Source organism: Hypanus sabinus, chromosome 2 (genome assembly GCF_030144855.1).
Source record: "Hypanus sabinus isolate sHypSab1 chromosome 2, sHypSab1.hap1, whole genome shotgun sequence".
Taxonomy (NCBI): Eukaryota; Metazoa; Chordata; class Chondrichthyes; order Myliobatiformes; family Dasyatidae; genus Hypanus; species Hypanus sabinus.
Window position 1 is genome coordinate 3766346 of NC_082707.1, and position 23125 is coordinate 3789470.

The 23125-nt window shown below is 48.6% G+C and overlaps 1 protein-coding gene across 1 annotated transcript in view; it reads right to left on the bottom strand.

Moving 5' to 3' along the window:
• Positions 1-2303: 2303 nt before the first annotated feature.
• Positions 2304-23125, bottom strand: part of LOC132390630 (prolyl 3-hydroxylase 2-like) — a 158719-nt gene continuing 137897 nt past the window's right edge. Inside the window, exons 10-14 of the mRNA XM_059963227.1 lie at positions 15916-16080; positions 6945-7062; positions 4392-4467; positions 3849-3989; positions 2304-3723 (exon numbers count right to left, since the gene is read on the bottom strand). Coding sequence (XP_059819210.1) covers positions 3631-3723; positions 3849-3989; positions 4392-4467; positions 6945-7062; positions 15916-16080 — 593 coding nt within the window. The 3' untranslated portion in view covers positions 2304-3630. The remainder of the gene's footprint in view (positions 3724-3848; positions 3990-4391; positions 4468-6944; positions 7063-15915; positions 16081-23125) is intronic.

The window sequence follows — 23125 nt, forward strand, 5'->3', positions numbered from 1 at the left end:
GGGTCTGTCTAGGGGATTTAGTTAAGAATCGGTTAACAGATTGTATTTGTTTCTTATAATTATTCCTTATCTATTTTACTTCTCAATAACAGGGCATTTGCTTGGTGAATGATACTTATTACATTGCTACTTCAAGAACACGCTCCAAGGAGGAATCTTTAAGCTGCCATTTGTGAGTATTACCGAAACCTTCTATAAAACAACTGAGGGTTTAATCAGATGTGCACCTATTGCTCTTCCACCCATATCTTATGGTATGGCAGAGTGCAATAGTTATTATTAAAGATCATGCGGGTTTAGCCAATGGAGTTTTGGAGTAAAGTTTGGAGCTGGGTTCTACATCCTTGGATCTGTGTTATTTCATGTTATTATTCTGCTTCTTGTTCTGATAGTTATCCATTCTATTTTTCTCAGCTTTTTTTTGTGGCAACTTAAATAACTTAAGTGTGTGCTTGCTGCATACCATTCCAAATCCGTCCGGTGATTTTGTCTGTCACAATACCATGCTGCTGTGTTCAAGTATTAATTGCTGTTAAGTGCCTTGATACATGGTATGAAATTGGGTACTTTTTATCATGTTTCTTTGTGCTTTTGTACTGATAATATTTTTAAAAACTTTATCAATATTATTTGATGTAGTCATGAACGCTAGTGTTGCTTTTGTGCCACATTCACTCAGACATACAAACAGTAGTGTCATCCCCAAGGTTTTCTGTGGATCAAAAGGGGGGAGATATTGTCCATGGAGGAATTTAAAATATGGAAGTAAACATCAAATTCAAATAGCTGAAGGATAGTGGAAGCAAAGGAGATGAAGGCTGCCACTTTGTGGACTAGAGTTGCTTGGCTTGATTATTTTTTAAAGCAGAGACCACGATGTGCCAAGTAATCTGCTGAACTAGACATTATTTCCAAATAGGAAGCTGTGCAGTGTTAATGGGTTGGATATAACATCCAGGTTTGTAAATGTTGGGGTCTACGTTGGCCCTGAGTGGTTTGAGCTGGTTACTGGTTTGGAAACTGATTTACAGCAAAGAGCCATAAATTACCAGTTGTCACTTGAAGAGCAATAAATGGGTGTTGGCTTGGACCAGAGCCAATAAGTGTATGTATGCTTCCATTAGTCTCGATAGACCATGGATTTGCACCTTGGAAAGTTTCCAGGGCGCGTGTCTGGGCAAGTTTTTTTTTGTGGAAGACTTGCAGTTGCCCAAGCTGCAACTCTCCCCTCTCCAATGTGGTCCAAGGGAAGGGCATTAGGACCCATACAGCTTGGCACTGGTGTCATCGCAGAGCATTGTGTGGTTCAGTGCCTTGCTCAAGAACACACGCAGCCTCAGCCAAGGCTCGAACTAGCGGACTTCAGATAACTAGACGAACACCTTAACTACTTAGCCACGCGCCAACACAGCCAATAAGGTGTTAAAGGTCAGTAGATGACCCATAGCCAGTGACATTGAAAGGCAATGTTTGGACTGGTTAGGAATGGATATAAAAGCGGAGATTTTCAGATACACGATAGCAATAACTCTCTCCAGAGACCCACCATTACCAGGAGATGGAAGAAGGAAGGGTCCATCCTGTGGCCAACAGAGATCCCCTATTTTGATGTTGTAAATTGGACAAGTGGTCTGAGTGAGTAATGGAACAGAGAGGACAATAGAATTCATGTTCTAAGCTTTTGGCCTGGGGTCACCATAGTTACGTGTTGTTTGTGCAGAGGCAATAAAATGTGAGCTTCAATTAATTATAAATTGCCTAGCGAATTTCCTGACCTAGTACCGTTCATGCACAGTCAACATGACCAGTGCAAGGTTGAGGAGGATAATGAATCAACCATGATGGGATGGGCACATACTTGATGGGCCAAATGGTCTTGTCTACATGGACTTTAGTAAGCCTCTGTAAGGAGCTCGTACATCTTCCCATGTGCATGTGGATTCCTCGGGCTGCTCCAGTTTCCTCCCACAGTCCAAAGACATACCTGTTGGGTTAATTGGTCATTGTAAATTGTGATTTTAAGGTCGGGTTAAATCACTGGCTTTGCAGCCAGAGCAACATCTGTAAACAGTTGGGGTCAAGGCGCCTGTTCTGTTTTTGTTTGTGGGGGGAGGGGGATTGGATTTAATGTGCCTGTTCTGTTTTTCCTGTGCAGGGAGAGGGTGATGATCCTGCTGCCTTTCATTTCATGGCTACCCTGAAGAATTTCAAGTGGTATACTTTGATAATAAGTGAAGCTTTGACCATGTGGTATATTATGTACAAAATGTCTATATCGTGCAACAGAAATGGCCACACACGGGTTGAATTTTAACTTTTATTCATAGATTTAAGTCTCTCACTTTTCAAAGTATTAATCTTTAAAAATTCTCATCATATATTCAAATAATATAAACCAATAACCCGTGTCTCCCCAGGTGCTAAGAGTCCAGGAAGGGAGCTGATCGGAAGACGAGGCTGAGACCAACAGACCAGGTAACAGGGATAAGGCACCACAACAGATCAAGAGTGCCCAACCTACCCCAGGACATACAGGGGCCAGTGACACCATGAAGGATCCCACCCACCCTGCTCATGGCCTGTTTGTCCCACTTTCAGCAGGGGGGAGTCCACATAGCATCAACACCAGACTCAAAAACAGTTACTTTCCCCAAGCAGCACCTCCACCAATTAACCCACTATCATTTCCTGTCAGTCACCTTAAGTACAGGCACTCGATCTATGTATATAAGCTATCTTATGAATTTATATTTATTGTATTTATTATTATTGTCCCTTTTTTTGTGCTGCATCAGCTCCAGAGTAATAATCATTTTGTTTGCCTTTAGACTTGTGCATGGAAATGACATTAAGCAATCTGGGATCTTGAGACCAAATCACAGTACATTATCATTGCTACAAACCTCAGCATTGAGATACCCATCCAAATCCTGGCATTGATCCAGAGGGGCAAAACAGCCCCCGAGTGGGGTGGGTGTGAGGCCACTTGCGCTACCCAGGACCGGTCACAGTGCCAGCCCACACCAATGCCGTATCATCACCGCTCAAACCAGCCCACACACTTCATAGACTCAATGCAACATTTCACCAACATAATACATTTCCATAACATCTGCAAAATATTAATTTTATAAATAATTTCTTAACCACAATATCGTAAATACATTGCACTCACATAAGCAGACCACAAACTCTGAACACATCACAGTGACACCGGCTGATGTTGGTGCAGTCAGGCCGTGACTTCTGGTCTCCAGAACCACGGGCATTTCGTATTGTCTGCACTTCAGAAATCAGACCGAATGAATTTCCCTCCACATCGTCCCATCAGACGCTGAGTGGAGCTCCCTCTTCACCATCCAGTTGCTCACTCCCGGATGGGACAGGCTGGCCAGCGATGGAATGAAGCCCTTTTGTCAGCGGGGGGCAAAGTACCAACGGGGAAGGGGAGGTGAACTGCCAGGAAGCAGACACCGTCTGCGGACCGGACATACCTGGGGTCACCTCCTCAGGCAGAACAACTGATGTGCTCATGTTGTAAAGTTTAAAACTTAAATAATCTTTTTACAGAAAATCATAATTTCTACAGGGGTTGCCAGAGATTTAAATAAATATGTTCTAAACCAGAATTCATAATTCATCTCGTGGGTTTATATGTAATTTGTTGTCCAAACTCTGTTGAAGAGAGATGAGCTGAACCACCTCGTCGGCCCGGATCCGCTCCTGTGGGGCAAAGGGAGGAGTTGTCAGAGCACAGGAATGCTGAGGGGTAGGGGATTGTCAGTGTCTGGCTCACACCCGCTGACCCCTACCTCCCATCCCCTCCTCCCCAGACCCCATGGACTCACCAGCTCCCGGAAGTGGGGGTTGAGAGTAAACCACAGAGCGACAGCACATCTCTGACCCCGGGTGACAGCCATCACCCCGTGGGGGTTCTCTCCCCCCGAGGAGAAGCTCAGCACCCTCCCACAGCGAGGCTTCACCGCGGCCTACAGGAGAGGGGGGGCAGATGGGAGGGTGAGGAAAGAGGGAAGGGGGAAAGGAAGAAAACTGGTTCTGTTACTGTATCACAGTACAGTGAAAAGCTCATCTTACACGTACAAAATGCTGGAGAAACATAACAGATCAGGCATCATCTATGGTGGGAAATGAACCCCGTTCATCAGGATTGGAAGCACAGTGAAGTAGAACAACGGAAAACAATTACAGAACACAGAATAAAGTGCAACAGTTACAGAGAAAGTGCAGGTAAACCAGACAATGCACATTGTGAAATCACGAGTACAATTCTCCACTGGCAGGAAGAAGCCGTTGTTCAGCGTGGCGGTACATGTTTGGGAGGGTGCTCACTGAGCAAAGCAGGGGCAAGGGGTTGGTAGACAGATACTCACCGTGATCGTTTTAGCATCAGCTTCTGTGAAAATAAATTCACCGCCTTCAAAATCTCCATTCAAATAGAGGATGGCACTGCAGAGAAAGCAGGCACTGTTACTGGCAGACTGGACGGAGTGGGGAGCACTGACAATGCAACAGGAGTCGGGTGGGGGGGGTGATACCTGTAGTCGCGGTGTGTGTGGGGGGGGTGATACCTGTAGTCGCGGTGTGTGGGGTTGGTGATACCTGTAGTTGCGGTGTGTGTGTGGGGGGGTGATACCTGTAGTCGCGGTGTGTGCGGGGGTGATACCTGTAGTCGCGTTGTGTGTGTGGGGGGGTGATACCTGTAGTCGCGTTTTGTGTGTGTGGGGGGGTGATACCTGTAGTCGCGGTGTGTGTGGGGGGGGTGATACCTGTAGTCGCGGTGTGTGGGGGGGTGATACCTGTAGTCGCGTTGTGTGTGTGGGGGGGTGATACCTGTAGTCGCGTTTTGTGTGTGTGGGGGGGTGATACCTGTAGTCGCGTTTTGTGTGTGTGTGTGGGGTTGGTGATAACTGTAGTCACATTGTGTGTGGGGGGGTGATGCCTGTAGTCGCATTGTGTGTGTGTGGGGGGGTGATACCTGTAGTTGCGGTGTGTGGGGTTGGTGATACCTGTAGTCGCAGTGTGTGTGTGTGTGGGGGTGATACCTGTAGTCGCATTGTGTGTGTGTGGGGGGGTGATACCTGTAGTCACGGTGTGTGTGTGTGGGGGGTGATACCTGTAGTTGCGTTGTGTGTGTGTGGGGGGGGTGATACCTGTAGTCATGGTGTGTGTGTGTGTGTGTGGGGGTGATACCTGTAGTCGCGTTGTGTGTGGTTGGTGATACCCGTAGTCACATTGTGTGTGGGGGGGTGATACCTGTAGTCGCGATGTGTGTGTGTGGGGGGTGATACCTGTAGTCGCATTGTGTGCGTGTAGGGGGGGGTGATACCTGTAGTCATGGTGTGTGTGTGTGTGTGGGGGTGATACCTGTAGTCGCGTTGTGTGTGGTTGGTGATACCCGTAGTCACATTGTGTGTGTGGTTGGTGATACCTGTAGTCACATTGTGTGTGTGGGGGTGATACCTGTAGTCGCGTTTTGTGTGTGTGTGGGGGTGATACCTGTAGTTGCGGTGTGTGTGTGGGGGGGTGATACCTGTAGTTGCATTTTGTGTGTGTGTGTGGGGTTCGTGATACCTGTAGTCACATTGTGTGTGGGGGGGTGATACCTGTAGTTGCGGTGTGTGGGGTTGGTGATACCTGTAGTCGCAGTGTGTGGGGGTGATACCTGTAGTCGCATTGTGTGTGTGTGGGGGTGATACCTGTAGTTGCGTTGTGTGTGGTTGGTGATACCCGTAGTCACATTGTGTGTGGGGGGGTGATACCTGTAGTCGCGATGTGTGTGTGGGGGTGATACCTGTAGTTGCGGTGTGTGGGGTTGGTGATACCTGTAGTCGCAGTGTGTGTGTGTGTGTGGGGTGATACCTGTAGTCGCATTGTGTGTGTGTGTGGGGGGGTGATACCTGTAGTCATGGTGTGTGTGTGTGGGGGGTGATACCTGTAGTTGCGTTGTGTGTGTGTGGGGGGGTGATACCTGTAGTCATGGTGTGTGTGTGTGGGGGGTGATACCTGTAGTTGCGTTGTGTGTGTGTGGGGGGGTGATACCTGTAGTCACGGTGTGTGTGTGTGTGGGGGTGATACCTGTAGTCGCGTTGTGTGTGGTTGGTGATACCCGTAGTCACATTGTGTGTGGGGGGGTGATGCCTGTAGTCGTGTTGTGTGTGTGTGGGGGGGTGATACCTGTAGTCGCGTTGTGTGTGGTTGGTGATACCCATAGTCACATTGTGTGTGGGGGGGTGATGCCTGTAGTCGTGTTGTGTGCGTGTGGGGGGTGATACCTGTAGTCGCGTTGTGTGTGTGGGGGGTGATACCTGTAGTCGTGTTGTGTGCGTGTGGGGGGGTGATACCTGTAGTTGCGTTGTGTGTGTGTGGGGGGGTGATACCTGTAGTCATGGTGTGTGTGTGGGGGTGATGCCTGTAGTCGTGTTGTGTGCGTGTGGGGGGTGATACCTGTAGTCGTGTTGTGTGCGTGTGGGGGGGTGATACCTGTAGTCGTGTTGTGTGTGTGTGGGGGGGTGATACCTGTAGTCACATTGTGTGTGGGGGGGTGATGCCTGTAGTCGTGTTGTGTGCGTGTGGGGGGTGATACCTGTAGTCGCGTTGTGTGTGTGGGGGGTGATACCTGTAGTTGCGTTGTGTGTGTGTGGGGGGGTGATACCTGTAGTCATGGTGTGTGTGTGTGGGGGTGATGCCTGTAGTCGTGTTGTGTGCGTGTGGGGGGTGATACCTGTAGTCGCGTTGTGTGTGTGGGGGGTGATACCTGTAGTCGTGTTGTGTGCGTGTGGGGGGGTGATACCTGTAGTCGCGCTGTGTGGGGTTGGTGATACCTGTAGTCGCGGTGTGTGTGTGTGGGGGGTGATACCTGTAGTCGCGTTGTGTGTATGTGGGGGGGTGATACCTGTAGTCGCGCTGTGTGGGATTGGTGATACCTGTAGTCGCGGTGTGTGTAGGCAGGCGGCTCTTTCCAACACTCCTGTGCGTCGGGGTCCAAGAGGCAGTTGTCGGCGTGGATCGGGTGACTGAGGTCGTTGCGATTGTCCTGCTGACCTACAGTGCCATTGACAACAGCAGCAGCACCATGAGCAACACATCGTGACACTGTACCGCAGCCAGTCACCCCTGCACGGCACTGTACCGCAGCCAGTCACCCCTGCACGGCACTGTGCCGCAGCCAGTCACCCCTGCACGGCACTGTGCCGCAGCCAGTCACCCCTGCACGGCACTGTGCCGCAGCCAGTCACCCCTGCACGGCACTGTGCCGCAGCCAGTCACCCCTGCACGGCACTGTGCCGCAGCCAGTCACCCCTGCACGGCACTGTGCCGCAGCCAGTCACCCCTGCACGGCACTGTGCCGCAGCCAGTCACCCCTGCACGGCACTGTGCCGCAGCCAGTCACCCCTGCACGGCACTGTGCCAAAGATGGTGTGAGAGGGAAACAGCAGAAGATGTTGGGGAGGGTGGTGTGTGTGGTGACAGAGTGAATCCTGAGTAGCCTCCATAAGAGCGGATGTGGAGGTGCCATTTCCTCGAGTGGAGGAGTCTAGGACCAGAGGGACGTCCATTTAGAACAGAGATGAGGAATTTCTTTAGCCAGAAACTGGAGAATCCATAGAATTCATTGCCACAGGCGGCTGTGGAGGCCAAGTCATTGGGTATATTTAAAGAGGAGGTTGATAGATTCTTGATTAGTCAGGGTGTCAAAGGTCATGGAGAGAAAGCAGGGGAATGGGGTTGAGAGGGATAGTAAATCAGACATGATGGGCCGAATTCTGCTCCGTGTTCTCATCAGGACAGTAGCTGAAGGTCAATCAGCTTTCAATTGCCATCACACCTGCAAGGTGTTCATACGTTTTACCCACTAATGTGTGACAATCCTCATACATTCCAGTACAACATATGGGAGAGGGTTAATAAATTGTGGGTGGGGGCCAGTGTGTGACAGTGTTAAGGGTCGGTGTTGATCGACAACAGTTCAGAGTGGCAAAGGCTGAGGAAGGAACACTTCAGCAAGGATAATGGAGTAACAGATATTCCCACCGGTCAATGACCCCCTCCTTCCCCCGGATAATCCCACCGGTCAATGACCCCCTCCTTCCCCCAGATAATCCCACCGGTCAATGACCCCCTCCTTCCCCCGGATAATCCCACCAGTCAATGACCCCCTCCTTCCCCCGGATAATCCCACCGGTCAACTCCCACTCCCTCCCTCGGATAATCCCACCGGTCAATGACCCCCCCTTCCCCCGGATAATCCCTCCGGTCAACTCCCACTCCCTCCCTCGGATAATCCCACCGGTCAACTCCCCCTCTCTCCCCCGGATAATCCCACCGGTCAATGACCCCCTCCTTCCCCCGGATAATCCCACCGGTCAACTCCCCCTCCCTCCCCTGGATAATCCCACCGGTCAACTCCCCCTCCCTCCCCTGGATAATCCCACCGGTCAACTCCCACTCCCTCCCTCGGATAATCCCACCGGTCAACTCCCCCTCTCTCCCCCGGATAATCCCACCGGTCAATGACCCTTTCCTTCCCCCGGATAATCCCACTGGTCAATGACCCCCTCCTTCCCCCGGATAATCCCACCAGTCAACTCCCCCTCCTTCCCCCGGATAATCCCACCGGTCAACTCCCCCTCCCTCCCCCGGATAATCCCACCGGTCAACTCCCACTCCCTCCCCTGGATAATCCCACCGGTCAACTCCCCCTCCCTCCCCCGGATAATCCCACCGGTCAATGACCCCCTCCTTCCCCCGGATAATCCCACCGGTCAACTCCCACTCCCTCCCCTGGATAATCCCACCGGTCAACTCCCCCTCCCTCCCCCGGATAATCCCACCGGTCAATGACCCCCTCCTTCCCCCGGATAATCCCACCGGTCAATGACCCCCTCCTTCTCCCGGATAATCCCACCAGTCAATGACCCCCTCCTTCCCCCGGATAATCCCACCGGTCAACTCCTACTCCTTCCCCCGGATAATCCCACCGGTCAACTCCCCCTCCCTCCCCCGGATAATCCCACCGGTCAATGACCCCCTCCTTCCCCCGGATAATCCCACCGGTCAACTCCCACTCCCTCCCCTGGATAATCCCACCGGTCAACTCCCCCTCCCTCCCCCGGATAATCCCACCGGTCAATGACCCCCTCCTTCCCCCGGATAATCCCACCGGTCAATGACCCCCTCCCTCCCCCGGATAATCCCACCGGTCAATGACCCCCTCCTTCCCCCTGATAATCCCACCGGTCAATGACCCCCTCCTTCCCCCGGATAATCCCACCGGTCAACTCCCCCTCCCTCCCCCGGATAATCCCACCGGTCAACTCCCACTCCTTCCCCTGGATAATCCCACCGGTCAACTCCCCCTCCCTCCCCCGGATAATCCCACCGGTCAACCCCCCCTCCCTCCCCCGGATAATCCCACCGGTCAATGACCCCCTCCCTCCCCCGGATAATCCCACCGGTCAACTCCCCCTCCTTCCCCTGGATAATCTCAATTGTCAAAAACCACTCCTCCCTCCTAGCCTACCATCCTTTCCCTGTCTCATTGGAACGTACCTATGCAGAATGCCACACAAATATCCCCTGAACATTTGCCACATCTCTGCTATTCATTTCCCTGAGAACATCTATTCCCAATTTCTGCTTCCAAGTTCCTGCCTGATAGCTTCATATTTTACCTTAATCCAATTAAACACTTTCCTAACTTGTCTGCTCCTGCCTCTCTCCAATGCTATGGTAAAGGAGATAGAATTATGATCAGTATCTCCAAAATGCTCTCCCACTGAGAGACCTGACACCTGACCAGGTTCATTTCCCAATACCAGATCAAGTACAGCACATATTGTGTCAGGAAACCTTCCTGAACACACCTAACAAACTCAACCTCATCTAAACCCCTCGCTCTAGGGACATGCCAATCAACATTTGGGAAATTAAAATCTCCCATCATGACAACACTGTTATTATTGTACCTCCTCAACTCTGTTCTAAAGGATAATCCCTCAATTTTGATGCTGTGCCCTCTTGTTCTGGATACCCCCACCATAGGAAACATCCTCTCTACATCCACCCTATCCAGTCCTTTCAACATTCAGTAGATTTCAGTGAGGTCTCCCCCACATTCTTCTAAATTCCAGTGAGTACAGGCACAAAGCTGCCAAATGCTTCTCATATGTTAACCCCTTCATTCCTGGAATCATCCTCATGAACCTCCTCTGGACTCTCTCCAATGACAACACATCCTTTCTGAGATATGGGGCCCAAAACCGTTGACAATACTCCAAATGTGGCCTGACTAGTGTCTTAAAAAGCCTCAGCATGATCTCCTTGCTTTTATATTCTATTCCCCCTTGAAATAAATGCCAACATTGCATTTGCCTTCTTTACCACAGACTCAACCTGTAAATTAACTTTAGAACATAGAACCACAGAACATTACAGCACAGAAACAGGCCCTTTGGCCCTTTTTGGCTGTGCTGAACCATTTTTCTGCCTAGTCACACTGACCTGCACCTGGACCATATCCCTCCATACACCTCTCATCCATGTACCTGTCCAAGTTTTTCTTAAACAGTACGTAAGTGGTAGGTAAATTAATGGAAAGTATTCATAGAGATGGTATATATAATTATCTGGATAGACAGGGTCTGATTAGGAACAGTCAACATGGATTTGTGCATGGAAGGTCATGTTTGACAATCTTATTGAATTTTTTGAAGAGGTTACTAGGAAAATTGACGAGGGTAAAGCAGTGGATGTTGTCTATATGGACTTCAGTAAAACCTTTGACAAGGTTCCGCACGGAAGGTTCAATTGTTAGGTATTAATATTGAAGTAGTAAAATGGATTCAACAGTGGCTGGATGGGAGATGCCAGAGAGTAGTGATGGATAACTGTTTGTCAGGTTGGAGGCCGGTGACTAGTGGTGTGCCTCAGGGATCTGTACTGGGTCCTATATTGTTTGCCATATACATTAATGATCTGGATGATGGGGTGGTAAATTGGATTAGTAAGTATGCAGATGATACTAAGGTAGGTGGTGTTGTGGATAATGAAGTAGGTTTTCAAAGCTTGCAGAGAAATTTAGGCCAGTTAGAAGAGTGGGCTGAAAGATGGCAGATGGAGTTTAATGCTGATAAGTGTGAGGTTCTACATTTTGGCAGGAATAATCCAAATAGAACATACAGAGTAAATGATAGGGCATTGAAGAATGCAGTAGAACAGAGTGATCTAGGAATAATGGTGCATAGTTCCCTGAAGGTGGAATCTCATGTGGATAGGGTGGTGAAGAAAGCTTTTGGTATGCTGGCCTTTATAAATCAGAGCATTGAGTATAGGAGTTGGGATGTAATGTTAATATTGTGCAAGACATTGGTGAGGCCAAATTTGGAGTATTGTGTACAGTTCTGGTCACCGAATTATAGGAAAGATGTCAACAAAATAGAGTACAGAGAAGATTTACTAGAATGTTACCTGGGTTTCAGCACCTAAGTTACAGGGAAAGGTTGAACAAGTTAGGTCTTTATTCTTTGGAGTGTAGAAGGTTGAGGGGGGTCTTGATAGAGGTATTTAAAATTATGAGGGGGATAGATCGAGTTGACGTGGAAAGGCTTTTTCCATTGAGAGTAGGGGAGATTCAAACAAGAGGACATGAGTTGAGAGTTAGGGGGCAAAAGTTTAGGGGTAACACGAGGGGGAACTTCTTTACTCAGAGAGTGGTAGCTGTGTGGAACGAGCTTCCAGTAGAAGTGGTAGAGGCAGGTTCAATTTTGTCATCTAAAAAAAAATTGGATTGGTATATGGACAGGAAAGGAATGGAGGGTTATGGGCTGAGTGCAGGTCAGTGGGACTAGGTGAGGGTAAGCGTTTGGCACAGATTAGAAGGGCCGAGATGGGCTCTTTTCATGCTGTAATTCTTATATGTTATATGGTTAAATGTTAAAAGTGAGCCCGCATTTACCACTTCATCTGGCAGCTCATTCCACACGCCCACCACTCTCTGTGTGAAGAAGCCCCCCCCCAAAAGTTCCCTTTAAACTTTTCCCCCTTCACCCTTAACCCTTGTCCTCTAGCGTTTTTCTCCCCTAGCCTCAGTGGAAAAAGCCTGCTTGCATTCACTCTATCTATACCCATCATAATTTTATATACCTCTATCAAGTCTCCCCTCATTCTTCTACGCTCCAGGGAATAAAGTCCTAATCTATTCAACCTTTCTCTGTAACTCAGTTTCTCAAGTCCCGGCAACATCCTTGTAAACCTTCTCTGCACTCTTTCAACCTTATTAATATCCTTCCTGTAATTCAGTGACCAAAACTGCACACAATACTCCAAATTCAGCCTCACCATAACATTCCAACTCTAATACTCAATACTTTGATTTATAAAGGCCAATGTACCAAAAGCTCTCTTTACTACCCCATCTACCTGTGACGCCACTTTTAGGGAATTATGTATCTGTATTCCCAGATCCCTCTGTTCTACTGCACTCCTCAGTGTCCTACCATTTACCTTGTATGTTCTACCTTGGTTTGTCCTTCCAAAGTGCAATACCTCACACATGTCTGTATTAAACTCCATCTGCCATTGTTCAGCCCATTTTTCCAGCTGATCCAAATCCCCCTGCAAACCTTGAAAACCTTCCTCACTGTTGACTACACCTCTAATCTTTGTATCATCAGCAAATTTGCTGATCCAATTTACCACATCATCATCCAGATCACTGATATAGATGACAAATAACAATGGACCCAGCACTGATCCCTGTGGCACACCACTAGTTACAGGCCTCCACTCAGAGAAGCAATCCTCCACTACCACTCTCCGGCTTCTCCCACTGAGCCAATGTCAAGTCAAGTCAACTTTTATTGTCATTTCAACTGTAACTGCTGGTACAGTGCATAGTAAAAATGAGACAATGTTTTTCAGGACCATGGTGTTACATGACACAGTACAAAGAACTAGACTGAACTACATAAAAAAAAAACATAGGGAAAGCTACACTAGACTAGACCTACACTGGACCGCACAAGGTGAACAAAAACAGTGCAGGCATTACAATAAATAATAAACAGAACAATAGGGCAAGGTGCCAGTCCAGGCTTCAGGTATTGAGGAGTCTGATAGCTTGGGGGAAGAAACAGTTATAATCTGGTTGTGAGAGCCTGAATGCTTTGGAGACTTTTCCCAGACAGCAGGAGGGAGAAGAGATTGTATGAGGGGTGCGTGGGGTCCTTCATAATGCTGTTTCCTTTGCGGATGCAGTGTGTAGTGTAAATGTCGGTAATGGTGGGGAGAGAGACCCTGATGATCTTCTCAGCTGACCTCACTATCCGCTGCAGGGTCTTGCGATCCGAGATGGTGCAATTTCTGAACCAGGCAGTGATGCAGCTGCTCAGGATGCTCTCAATACAACCCCTGTAGAATGTGATGAGGATTGGGGATGGGAGATGGACTTTCCTCAGCCTTCGCAGAAAGTAGAGACGCTGCTGGGCTTTCTTTGCTATGGAGCTGGTGTTGAGGGACCAGGTGAGATTCTCCGTCAGGTGAACACCGAAATTTGGTGCTGTTAACAATCTCTACCGAGGAGCCGTCGTTGTTCAGTGGAGAGTGGTCGCTCCGTGCCCTCCTGAAGTCAACAACCATCTCTTTTGTTTTGTTCACATTCAGAGACAGGTTGGTGGCTCTGCACCAGTCCGTTAGTCACTGCACCTCCTCTCTGTAAGCTGACTCATCGTTCTTGCTGATGAGACCCACCACTGTTGTGTCATCAGTGAACTTGATGATGTGGTTCGAGCTGTGTGTTGCAGCACAGTCGTGGGTCAGCAGAGTGAACAGCAGTGGACTGAGCACACAGCCCTGGGGTCCCCCGTGCTCAGTGTGATGGTGTTGGAGATGCTGCTCCCAATCCGGACTGACTGAGGTTTCCCAGTCAGGAAGTCTAGGATCCAGTTGCAGAGGGAGGTGTTCAGGCCCAGTAGGCTCAGCTTTCCAATCAGTTTCTGAGGGATGATTGTGTTGAATGCTGAACTGAAGTCTATGAACAGCATTGGAACGTACTTGACTTTTTTATCCAGATGGCTTAGGGCCAGGTGGAGGATGATGAAACGGCGTCGTCTGTTGAGTGGTTGGGACGTTATGTGAACTGCAGGGGGTCCAGTGAGGGGGGGCAGCAGTGTCCTGATATGCCTCATGACGAGCCTCTCAAAACACTTCATGATGATGGATGTGAGTGCAACGGGACGGTAAGTGCAATGTCTAATCCAATTTACTACCTCACCATGTATACCTAAGCCACCGAATCCTCCTAACTAACCTCCCGTGCGGGATCTTGTCAAAGGTCTTACTGAAGTCCATGTAGACAACATCCACTGCCTTCCCTTCATCCACTTTCCTTGTAACTTCCTTGAAAAACTCTAATAGATTTGTTAAACATGACCTACCACGCACAAAGCCATGTTGACACTCCCTAATAATCCCTGTCTATCTAAATACTTGTAGCTCCTCTCTTAGTACTCCGTCCAATAATTTACCTACTACCAACGTCAAACTTACCCGCCTATAATTTCCTGGATTACTTTTAGATCCTTTTTTAAACAATGGAACAACATGAGCTATCCTCCAATCCTCCGGCACCTCACCCATAGATACTGACATTTTAAATATATCTGCCAGAGTCCCTGCAATTTCAACACTAGTCTCCTTTAAGATCCGAGCTAATACTCTGTCAGGTCCAGGGGATTTATCTACTCTGATTTGCCTCAAGACAGCAAGCACCTCCTTCTCTTCAATCTATATAGGTTCCATGACCTCCCTACTTGTTTGCTTTGTTTCCATTGACTCCATGCCAGTTTCCTTAGTAAATACAGACGCAAAAAAAACCCATTTAAGATCTCCCCCATTTCTTTTGGTTCCATACATAGCCGACCACTGATCTTCAAGAGACCAATTTTATCCCTTACTATCCTTCTGGGGGGGGGGGGGTCTTGCACGAGGACTCCTAAGTCCATCTGCACCGCTGATATTTGAATTTTCTCCCCATTTAGATAATAGTCTGCACTTTCATTCCTTTTACCAAAATGCATTATCGTACATTTCCCAACACTGTATTCGATCTGCCACTTTTTGCCCATTCTTCCAATCTCAGTCCTTCTGCAATCGCATTGCTTTCTCAGCACTGCCTATCCCTCCACCTATCTTCATATCATCCACAAACTTTGCCACCAAGCCCTCAATTCCATGATCTGAATCACTGATAAACAATGTGAAAAGCAGTGGTCCTAATACCGTCCCCTGAGGAAGACCACTAGTCACCAGCAACCAGCACCCTTTTACTCCCACTTGCTGCCTCCTGGCTGTCAGCCATTCCACTATCCATGCCAGTATCTTTCCAGTATTACCATAGGATTTTATCTTGTTACTCAGCCTCACGTGTGGCAATTTATCAAATGTCTTCTGAAAATCCAAGTAAATGACGTCCACTGCCTCTCCTTTGTCCACCCGGCTGGTTACTTCCTCTGACTCTGACAGATTCTTCAGGCGAGATTTCCCTTCACAGAAACCATGCTGACTTTGATTTATTTCAATAGGTACATTTAACGTCAGAGAAATGTATAAAATATACATCCTGAAATCATTAGTCTCCAACGAATGACATCGTCCAGCAGCCCACTGATTTGACCCGACCCTAATCACTTACAATGACCAATTAATCTACAAACCAGTACGTCTTTGGACTGTGGGGAAAATCGGTGCATCCAGAGGAAACCCTCTAACACATGGGAAAGACTAGGAAACTCATCACAGAGGACACCAGAATTGAACTTTGAACTCCAAAATGCCCTGAGCATCATACTGGCCGCTATGCTACAGTGGCCGCCACGTTGAGGGGGAGAAATGCCTTACCTTCGATTGCGGTGCGGCACACCAGGTGTGTGAACGAGAAGTAGAGGGTGGAGTTCAGCATGAAGTAAGAATGAACAATCTGGCGAACCCTCTCACTCACGTCGTAGAACAGCTTGGCTCCACGCATCGAGATCCGGCCCTCGAATCCGTACTGAAAGACATCAGATCAGAACTGGTTAACCATTGGCACATGCACCATTAGCAAAAAAAGATGTGCTGGCATTGGAGAGGTCCAGAGGAGGTTCACGAGAATGATTCCAGGGATGAAAGGGTTAACAAATGAGGACTATTTCACAGCTCTGGGGCTGCACTTACCGGAGTTTAGAAAGGAGAAGGAGGGGAGGGTGATCCGTTGAAACCTGCTGAATATTGAAAGGCCAAGATAAAGTGGATGTGGAGAGGATGTTTCCTATAGTGGGGGAGTCTAGGACCAGAGGACACAGATAGAGTGGATGTGGAGAGGATGTTTCCTGTAGTGGGGGAGTCTAGGACCAGAGGGCACAGATAGAGTGGGTGTGGAGAGGATGTTTCCTATAGTGGGGAGTCTAGGACCAGAGGGCACAGATAGAGTGGATGTGGAAAGGATGTTTCCTATAGTGGGGGAGTCTAGGACCAGAGGACACAGATAGAGTGGATGCGGAGAGGATGTTTCCCCTGGTGGGGGAGTCTAGGACCAGAGGACACAGATAGAGTGGGTGTGGAGAGGATGTTTCCTATAGTGGACGAGTCTAGAACCAGAGGGCACAGTTAGAGTGGGTGTGGAGAGGATGTTTCCTATAGTGGGGGAGTCTAGGACCAGAGGACACAGATAGAGTGGATGTGGAGAGGATGTTTCCTATAGTGGGGGAGTCTAGGACCAGAGGGCACAGTTAGAGTGGGTGTGGAGAGGATGTTTCCTATAGTGGGGGAGTCTAGGACCAGAGGACACAGATAGAGTGGATGTGGAGAGGATGTTTCCTATGGTGGGGGAGTCTAGGACCAGAGGACACAGATAGAGTGGATGTGGAGAGGATGTTTCCTATAGTGGGGGAGTCTAGGACCAGAGGGCACAGATAGAGTGGATGTGGAGAGGATGTTTCCTATAGTGGGGGAGTCTAGGACCAGAGGACACAGATAGAGTGGATGTGGAGAGGATGTTTCCTATAGTGGGGGAGTCTAGGACCAGAGGGCACAGATAGAGTGGATGTGGAGAGGATGTTTCCTATAGTGGGGGAGTCTAGGACCAGAGGACACAGATAGAGTGGATGTGGAGAGGATGTTTCCTATAGTGGGGGAGTCTAGGACCAGAGGGCACAGATAGAGTGGATGTGGAGAGGATGTTTCCTATAGTGGGGGAGTCTAGGACCAGAGGGCACAGATAGAGTGGATGTGGAGAGGATGTTTCCTATAGTGGGGGAGTCTAGGACCAGAGGACACAGATAGAGTGGATGTGGAGAGGATGTTTCCTATAGTGGGGGAGTCTAGGACCAGAGGGCACAGATAGAGTGGATGTGGAGAGGATGTTTCCTATAGTGGGGGAGTCTAGGACCAGAGGGCACAGATAGAGTGGATGTGGAGAGGATGTTTCCTATAGTGGGGAGTCTAGAACCAGAGGGCACAGTTAGAGTGGGTGTGGAGAGGATGTTTCCTATAGTGGGGAGTCTAGGACCAGAGGACACAGATAGAGTGGATGTGGAGAGGATGTTTCCTATAGTGGGGGAGTCTAGGACCAGAGGGCACAGTTAGAGTGGGTGTGGAGAGGATGTTTCCTATAGTGGGGGAGTCTAGGACCAGAGGACACAGATAGAGTGGATGTGGAGAGGATGTTTCCTATGGTGGGGGAGTCTAGGACCAGAGGACACAGATAGAGTGGATGTGGAGAGGATGTTTCCTATAGTGGGGGAGTCTAGGACCAGAGGACACAGATAGAGTGGATGTGGAGAGGATGTTTCCTATAGTGGGGGAGTCTAGGACCAGAGGGCACAGATAGAGTGGATGTGGAGAGGATGTTTCCTATAGTGGGGAGTCTAGGACCAGAGGACACAGATAGAGTGGATGTGGAGAGGATGTTTCCTATAGTGGGGGAGTCTAGGACCAGAGGGCACAGATAGAGTGGATGTGGAGAGGATGTTTCCTATAGTGGGGGAGTCTAGGACCAGAGGACACAGATAGAGTGGATGTGGAGAGGATGTTTCCTATAGTGGGGGAGTCTAGGACCAGAGGGCACAGATAGAGTGGATGTGGAGAGGATGTTTCCTATAGTGGGGGAGTCTAGGACCAGAGGGCACAGATAGAGTGGATGTGGAGAGGATGTTTCCTATAGTGGGGGAGTCTAGGACCAGAGGACACAGATAGAGTGGATGTGGAGAGGATGTTTCCTATAGTGGGGGAGTCTAGGACCAGAGGGCACAGATAGAGTGGATGTGGAGAGGATGTTTCCTATAGTGGGGGAGTCTAGGACCAGAGGGCACAGATAGAGTGGATGTGGAGAGGATGTTTCCTATAGTGGGGGAGTCTAGGACCAGAGGACACAGATAGAGTGGATGTGGAGAGGATGTTTCCTATAGTGGGGGAGTCTAGGACCAGAGGGAAGAGATAGAGTGGATGTGGGGAGGATGTTTCCTATAGTGGGGGAGTCTAGGACCAGAGGGCACAGATAGAGTGGATGTGGAGAGGATGTTTCCTATAGTGGGGGAGTCTAGGACCAGAGGACACAGATAGAGTGGATGTGGAGAGGATGTTTCCTATAGTGGGGGAGTCTAGGACCAGAGGGCACAGATAGAGTGGATGTGGAGAGGATGTTTCCTATTGTGGGGGAGTCTAGGACCAGAGGACACAGAGAGTGGTTATAGAGAGTTCCTATAGTGGGGGAGTCTAGGACCAGAGGACACAGATAGAGTGGATGTGGAGAGGATGTTTCCTATAGTGGGGGAGTCTAGGACCAGAGGACACAGATAGAGTGGATGTGGAGAGGATGTTTCCTATTGTGGGGGAGTCTAGGACCAGAGGACAGGGAGTGGATGTGGAGAGGATGTTTCCTATAGTGGGGAGTCTAGGACCAGAGGACACAGATAAAGTGGGTGTGGAGAGGATGTTTCCTATAGTGGGGGAGACTAGGACCAGAGGACACAGATAAAGTGGGTGTGGAGAGGATGTTTCCTATAGTGGGGAGTCTAGGACCAGAGGACACAGATAGAGTGGGTGTGGAGAGGATGTTTCCTGTAGTGGGGGAGTCTAGAACCAGAGGACACAGATAGAGTGGATGTGGGGAGGATATTTCCTATAGTGGGGGAGTCTAGGACCAGTGGATACAGATAAAGTGGATGTGGAGAGAGTGTTTCCTATAGTGGGGGAGTCTAGGACCAGAGGACACAGATAGAGTGGATGTGGAGAGGATGTTTCCTGTAGTGGGGGAGTCTAGAACCAGAGGACACAGATAGAGTGGATGTGGAGAGGATGTTTCCTATAGTGGGGGAGTCTAGGACCAGAGGGAAGAGATAGAGTGGATGTGGGGAGGATGTTTTTTATAGTGGGGGAGTCTAGGACCAGAGGGCACAGATAGAGTGGATGTGGAGAGGATGTTTTTTATAGTGGGGGAGTCTAGGATCAGAGGGCACAGCCTCAGAATACAGAGACATCCATAGAGAGGAATTTCTTTAGCCAGTAGGCGGTAAATCTATGGAATTCACTGCACAGACAGCTGCGGAGACTAAATCATTGGGTATATTTAAAGCAGAGGTTGATAGGTTCTTGATCATTAAGGGTGTCAAAGGTTATGGGGTTGAGAGGGATAATAAATCAGTTCTGATAGAATGGCCAAGCAGACTCAATGAGCTGAACGGTCTAATTCTGTTCCAATCTTATAGTCCAATTGTACTGAAGGAGGGTCATTATAATCAAAAATGATTTAAGATTGTCATATGTACTGCGATACAGTGAAAAGCTTGTCTGGCATTTTAATCATCCACAGTGAACTGAGGTGGAACAAGTACAGTCACCATGGGTGAAGATGGAACAGTATAGTAAAGGACAGGGACTAGCCCTTCAGCACACCAGGCTGTGCTGAATCAATTAAATCAGTAATCAAACTGAACTAACCTTTTCTGCCCACAGTGTCCATACCCTTCCATTTCCTCTCATTCAAGTGCATATTGGTATAGCTTTTGAAAGTCTCTAGTGTTTCTGCCTCTACCCCCAGCCCAGGTAGCACATTCCGGGCACTCACCACTCTGAGTGGAAAAATCTTGCCCCTCACATCTCCTTTGAAATTACCTGTCACCTCAAATGCAAGTCCTCTGGTACAAGACATTTCAACCCTGGGTGATCGATACTGTCTGTCTGTGCCCCTCATAATCTCACAAACCTCTGTCGGATGCCCCCTCAGCCTCCAAAGAAAACAACCAGCTTCTCATGATCAGTACATGCCCTCTAATCCAGGCAAGATCTGGTGAACTTCTTCTGCACCCTCTCCTAAGCCTTGACACCCTTCCAAAAATGGGATAACCAGAAATGTACACGGTACTCTAGATGCAGCCTAGGGTTTTATAAAGTTGCAACATAACTTGCTGACTTTTGAACCCGTGGGTGTTGTGGTATGTCTCTCTGTCCCTTGCCAGACTACTGTCTGGGATATTGTGACAGGCTACAGCACCCCGATCTTCCACGTGAACGTGTGTATAGTCTGCATTGGGAAATCGGTGGTGTAGCTTTAAACTCCTGGGCATTAACATATCAGATGACCTGTTCTGTGTCCAGAATATTGATACAGTCACAAGGAAGGCACGTCAGTATCTGTGGAGTCATAGAACAGTAGAGTACAGAAACAGGCCCTTTGGCTAAATCTGGTCTATGCTAACCGATTAATCTGCCTAGTCTCATTGACCTGCACCCAGATTAGGGCCCACTGTACCCCTACTATCCACGTACTTACCCACACGTTAAAATCGACCCCACGTCCACCACGCTCTCACCACCCTCATGTTCCCCTTGAACAAGACGTTTAAATATCTCTGCTAGGGCTCCAGCAATTTCTGCACTTGCCTCCTGCAGGGTCACAGGGAACACCTTGTCAGGCCCTGGGGATTTATCCACCCTATGTCAGCAAACACCTCCTCCTCTGTATAGGGTCCATGCCCTCACTGCGGCACAACCTCACCTCTACAGACTCTTGTCCATCTCCTGAGTAAACACGGATGGAAAAATCTACTTCAGCTCTGCCCCATCTCTTTTGGCTCCACACATGGATTACCATTCTGATCTTCCAGAGGACCAATTTTGTCCCTCACAATCCTTTTGCTCTCAACATATCTGTAAAATCCCTTGGGATTCTCCTTCACCTTGTCTGCTAGAGCGACCTCATGCCTCCTTTTAGCCCCCATGATTTCTTTCTGAAGTGTACTCTTGCATTTCTTATACTCAATTACATCATTTGCTCCTGCCTATCCCGATGGCCAAACATTTTAATTCTGATTCACATTCCAACATGTTGGTCCATCATCTCCTCTTGTGCCAAAATGAAGCCACACTCAGGGTGGAGGAGCACCTTATATTCTCTCTGGGTAGTCTCCAACCTGATGGCATGAGATTGAGTTCTCCTTCCAGTAATAAAAACTTATTCTCTCCTCCTCCCCTCTTCTTCTATTCCCCATTCTAGCCTCGTACCTCTTGTCACCCGCCTATCACCTCACCCAGCTTCCCTCCTCCCCTTTCTCCTATGGTCCACTTCAATCAGATTCCCTCCTCTCCAGCCCTTTATCTTTTCAACTGCCTGGCTTCATCTATCACCTTTTCACTATCCTCCCTTCTCCCCCCTCACCATTTTATTCAGACGTTTTCCCCTTTCCTTTCCAGTCCCAAAGAAGGGTCTTGGCTCAAACCATTGACTGTTTACTCTTTTCCATAGATGCTGCCTGACCTGCTGAGTTCCTCCAGCATCTGCAGAATCCCAGGTGTTTAAACTTCCACAGAAGTACTTTTGAACATACGCTGACAGGCTGCATCATGTCCATAGAACCACAGAACACTACAACACAGTTCAGGCCCTTCAGCCCTCCATGTTGTGCTGACCCATATAATCCTTTTTTAAAAAAAGTACTAAACCCACACTACCCCATAACCTTCCATTTTTCTTTCATCCATGTGCCTGTCCAAGAGACTCTTAAATACCCCTAGTGTTTTATCCTTCACCATCATCCCTGGCAAGTCATTCCAGGCACTCACAACCCTCTGTGTAAAAAAACTTACCCCTGATGTCTCCCCTAAACTTCCCTCCCTTAATTCTGCACATATACCCTCTGGTGTTTGCTATTGGTGCCCTGGGAAACTGGTACTGACTATCCACCCTACCTATGCCTCGCATAATCTTGTAGACCTCTATCAAGTCCTCCCTCATTCTTCTACGCTCCAAAAAGAAAAGTCCCAGCTCTGCTAACCTTGCTTCATATGACTTGTTCTCCAATCCAGGCACCATCCTGGTAAATCTCCTCTGCACCCTCTCCATAGCTTCCCCATCCTTCCTATAATGAGGTGACCAGAACCGAACTCAATACTCTAAGTGCAGTCTCACCAGATATTTGTAGAGTTGCAACATGACCTCTCTACTCTTGAACTCAATCCCCCGTTAATGAAGCCTAGCATCCCATAGGCCTTCTTAACTACCCTATCAACCTGTGCAGTGACCTTGAGGGATGTATGGATTTGAACCCCAAGGTCCCTTTGTTCATCCACACTCTTAAGTAACTGACCATTAATCCTGTACTCAGTCTTCTGGTTTGTCCTTCCAAAATGCATCACCTCACACTTGTCCGGATTGAACTCCATCTGCCATTTTTCTGCCCAACTCTGCAGCCTGTCTATATCCTCTTGTAACCTTCGACCACCTACAGCTCCATCCACAACTCCTCCAATCTTCGTGTCATCCACAAACTTACTCACCCATCCTTCTGCCTCTACATCCAGGTCATTTATAAAAATCACAAATAGCAGGGGTCCCAGGACAGATCCCTGCGGCACTCCACTAGTCACCGACCTCCAGGCAGAATACTTTCCTTCCACAACTACCCTCTGCTTTCTTCCTTTAAGCCAATTTTTTATCCAAACAGCCAAGGTTCCACTTATCCCATGCCTCATGACTTTCTGGATGAGTCTCTCGTGAGGGACCTTGTCAAATGCTTTGCTAAAGTCCATGTAGACCACATCCACTGCCCTACCCTCATCAATTTCTTTTGTTACC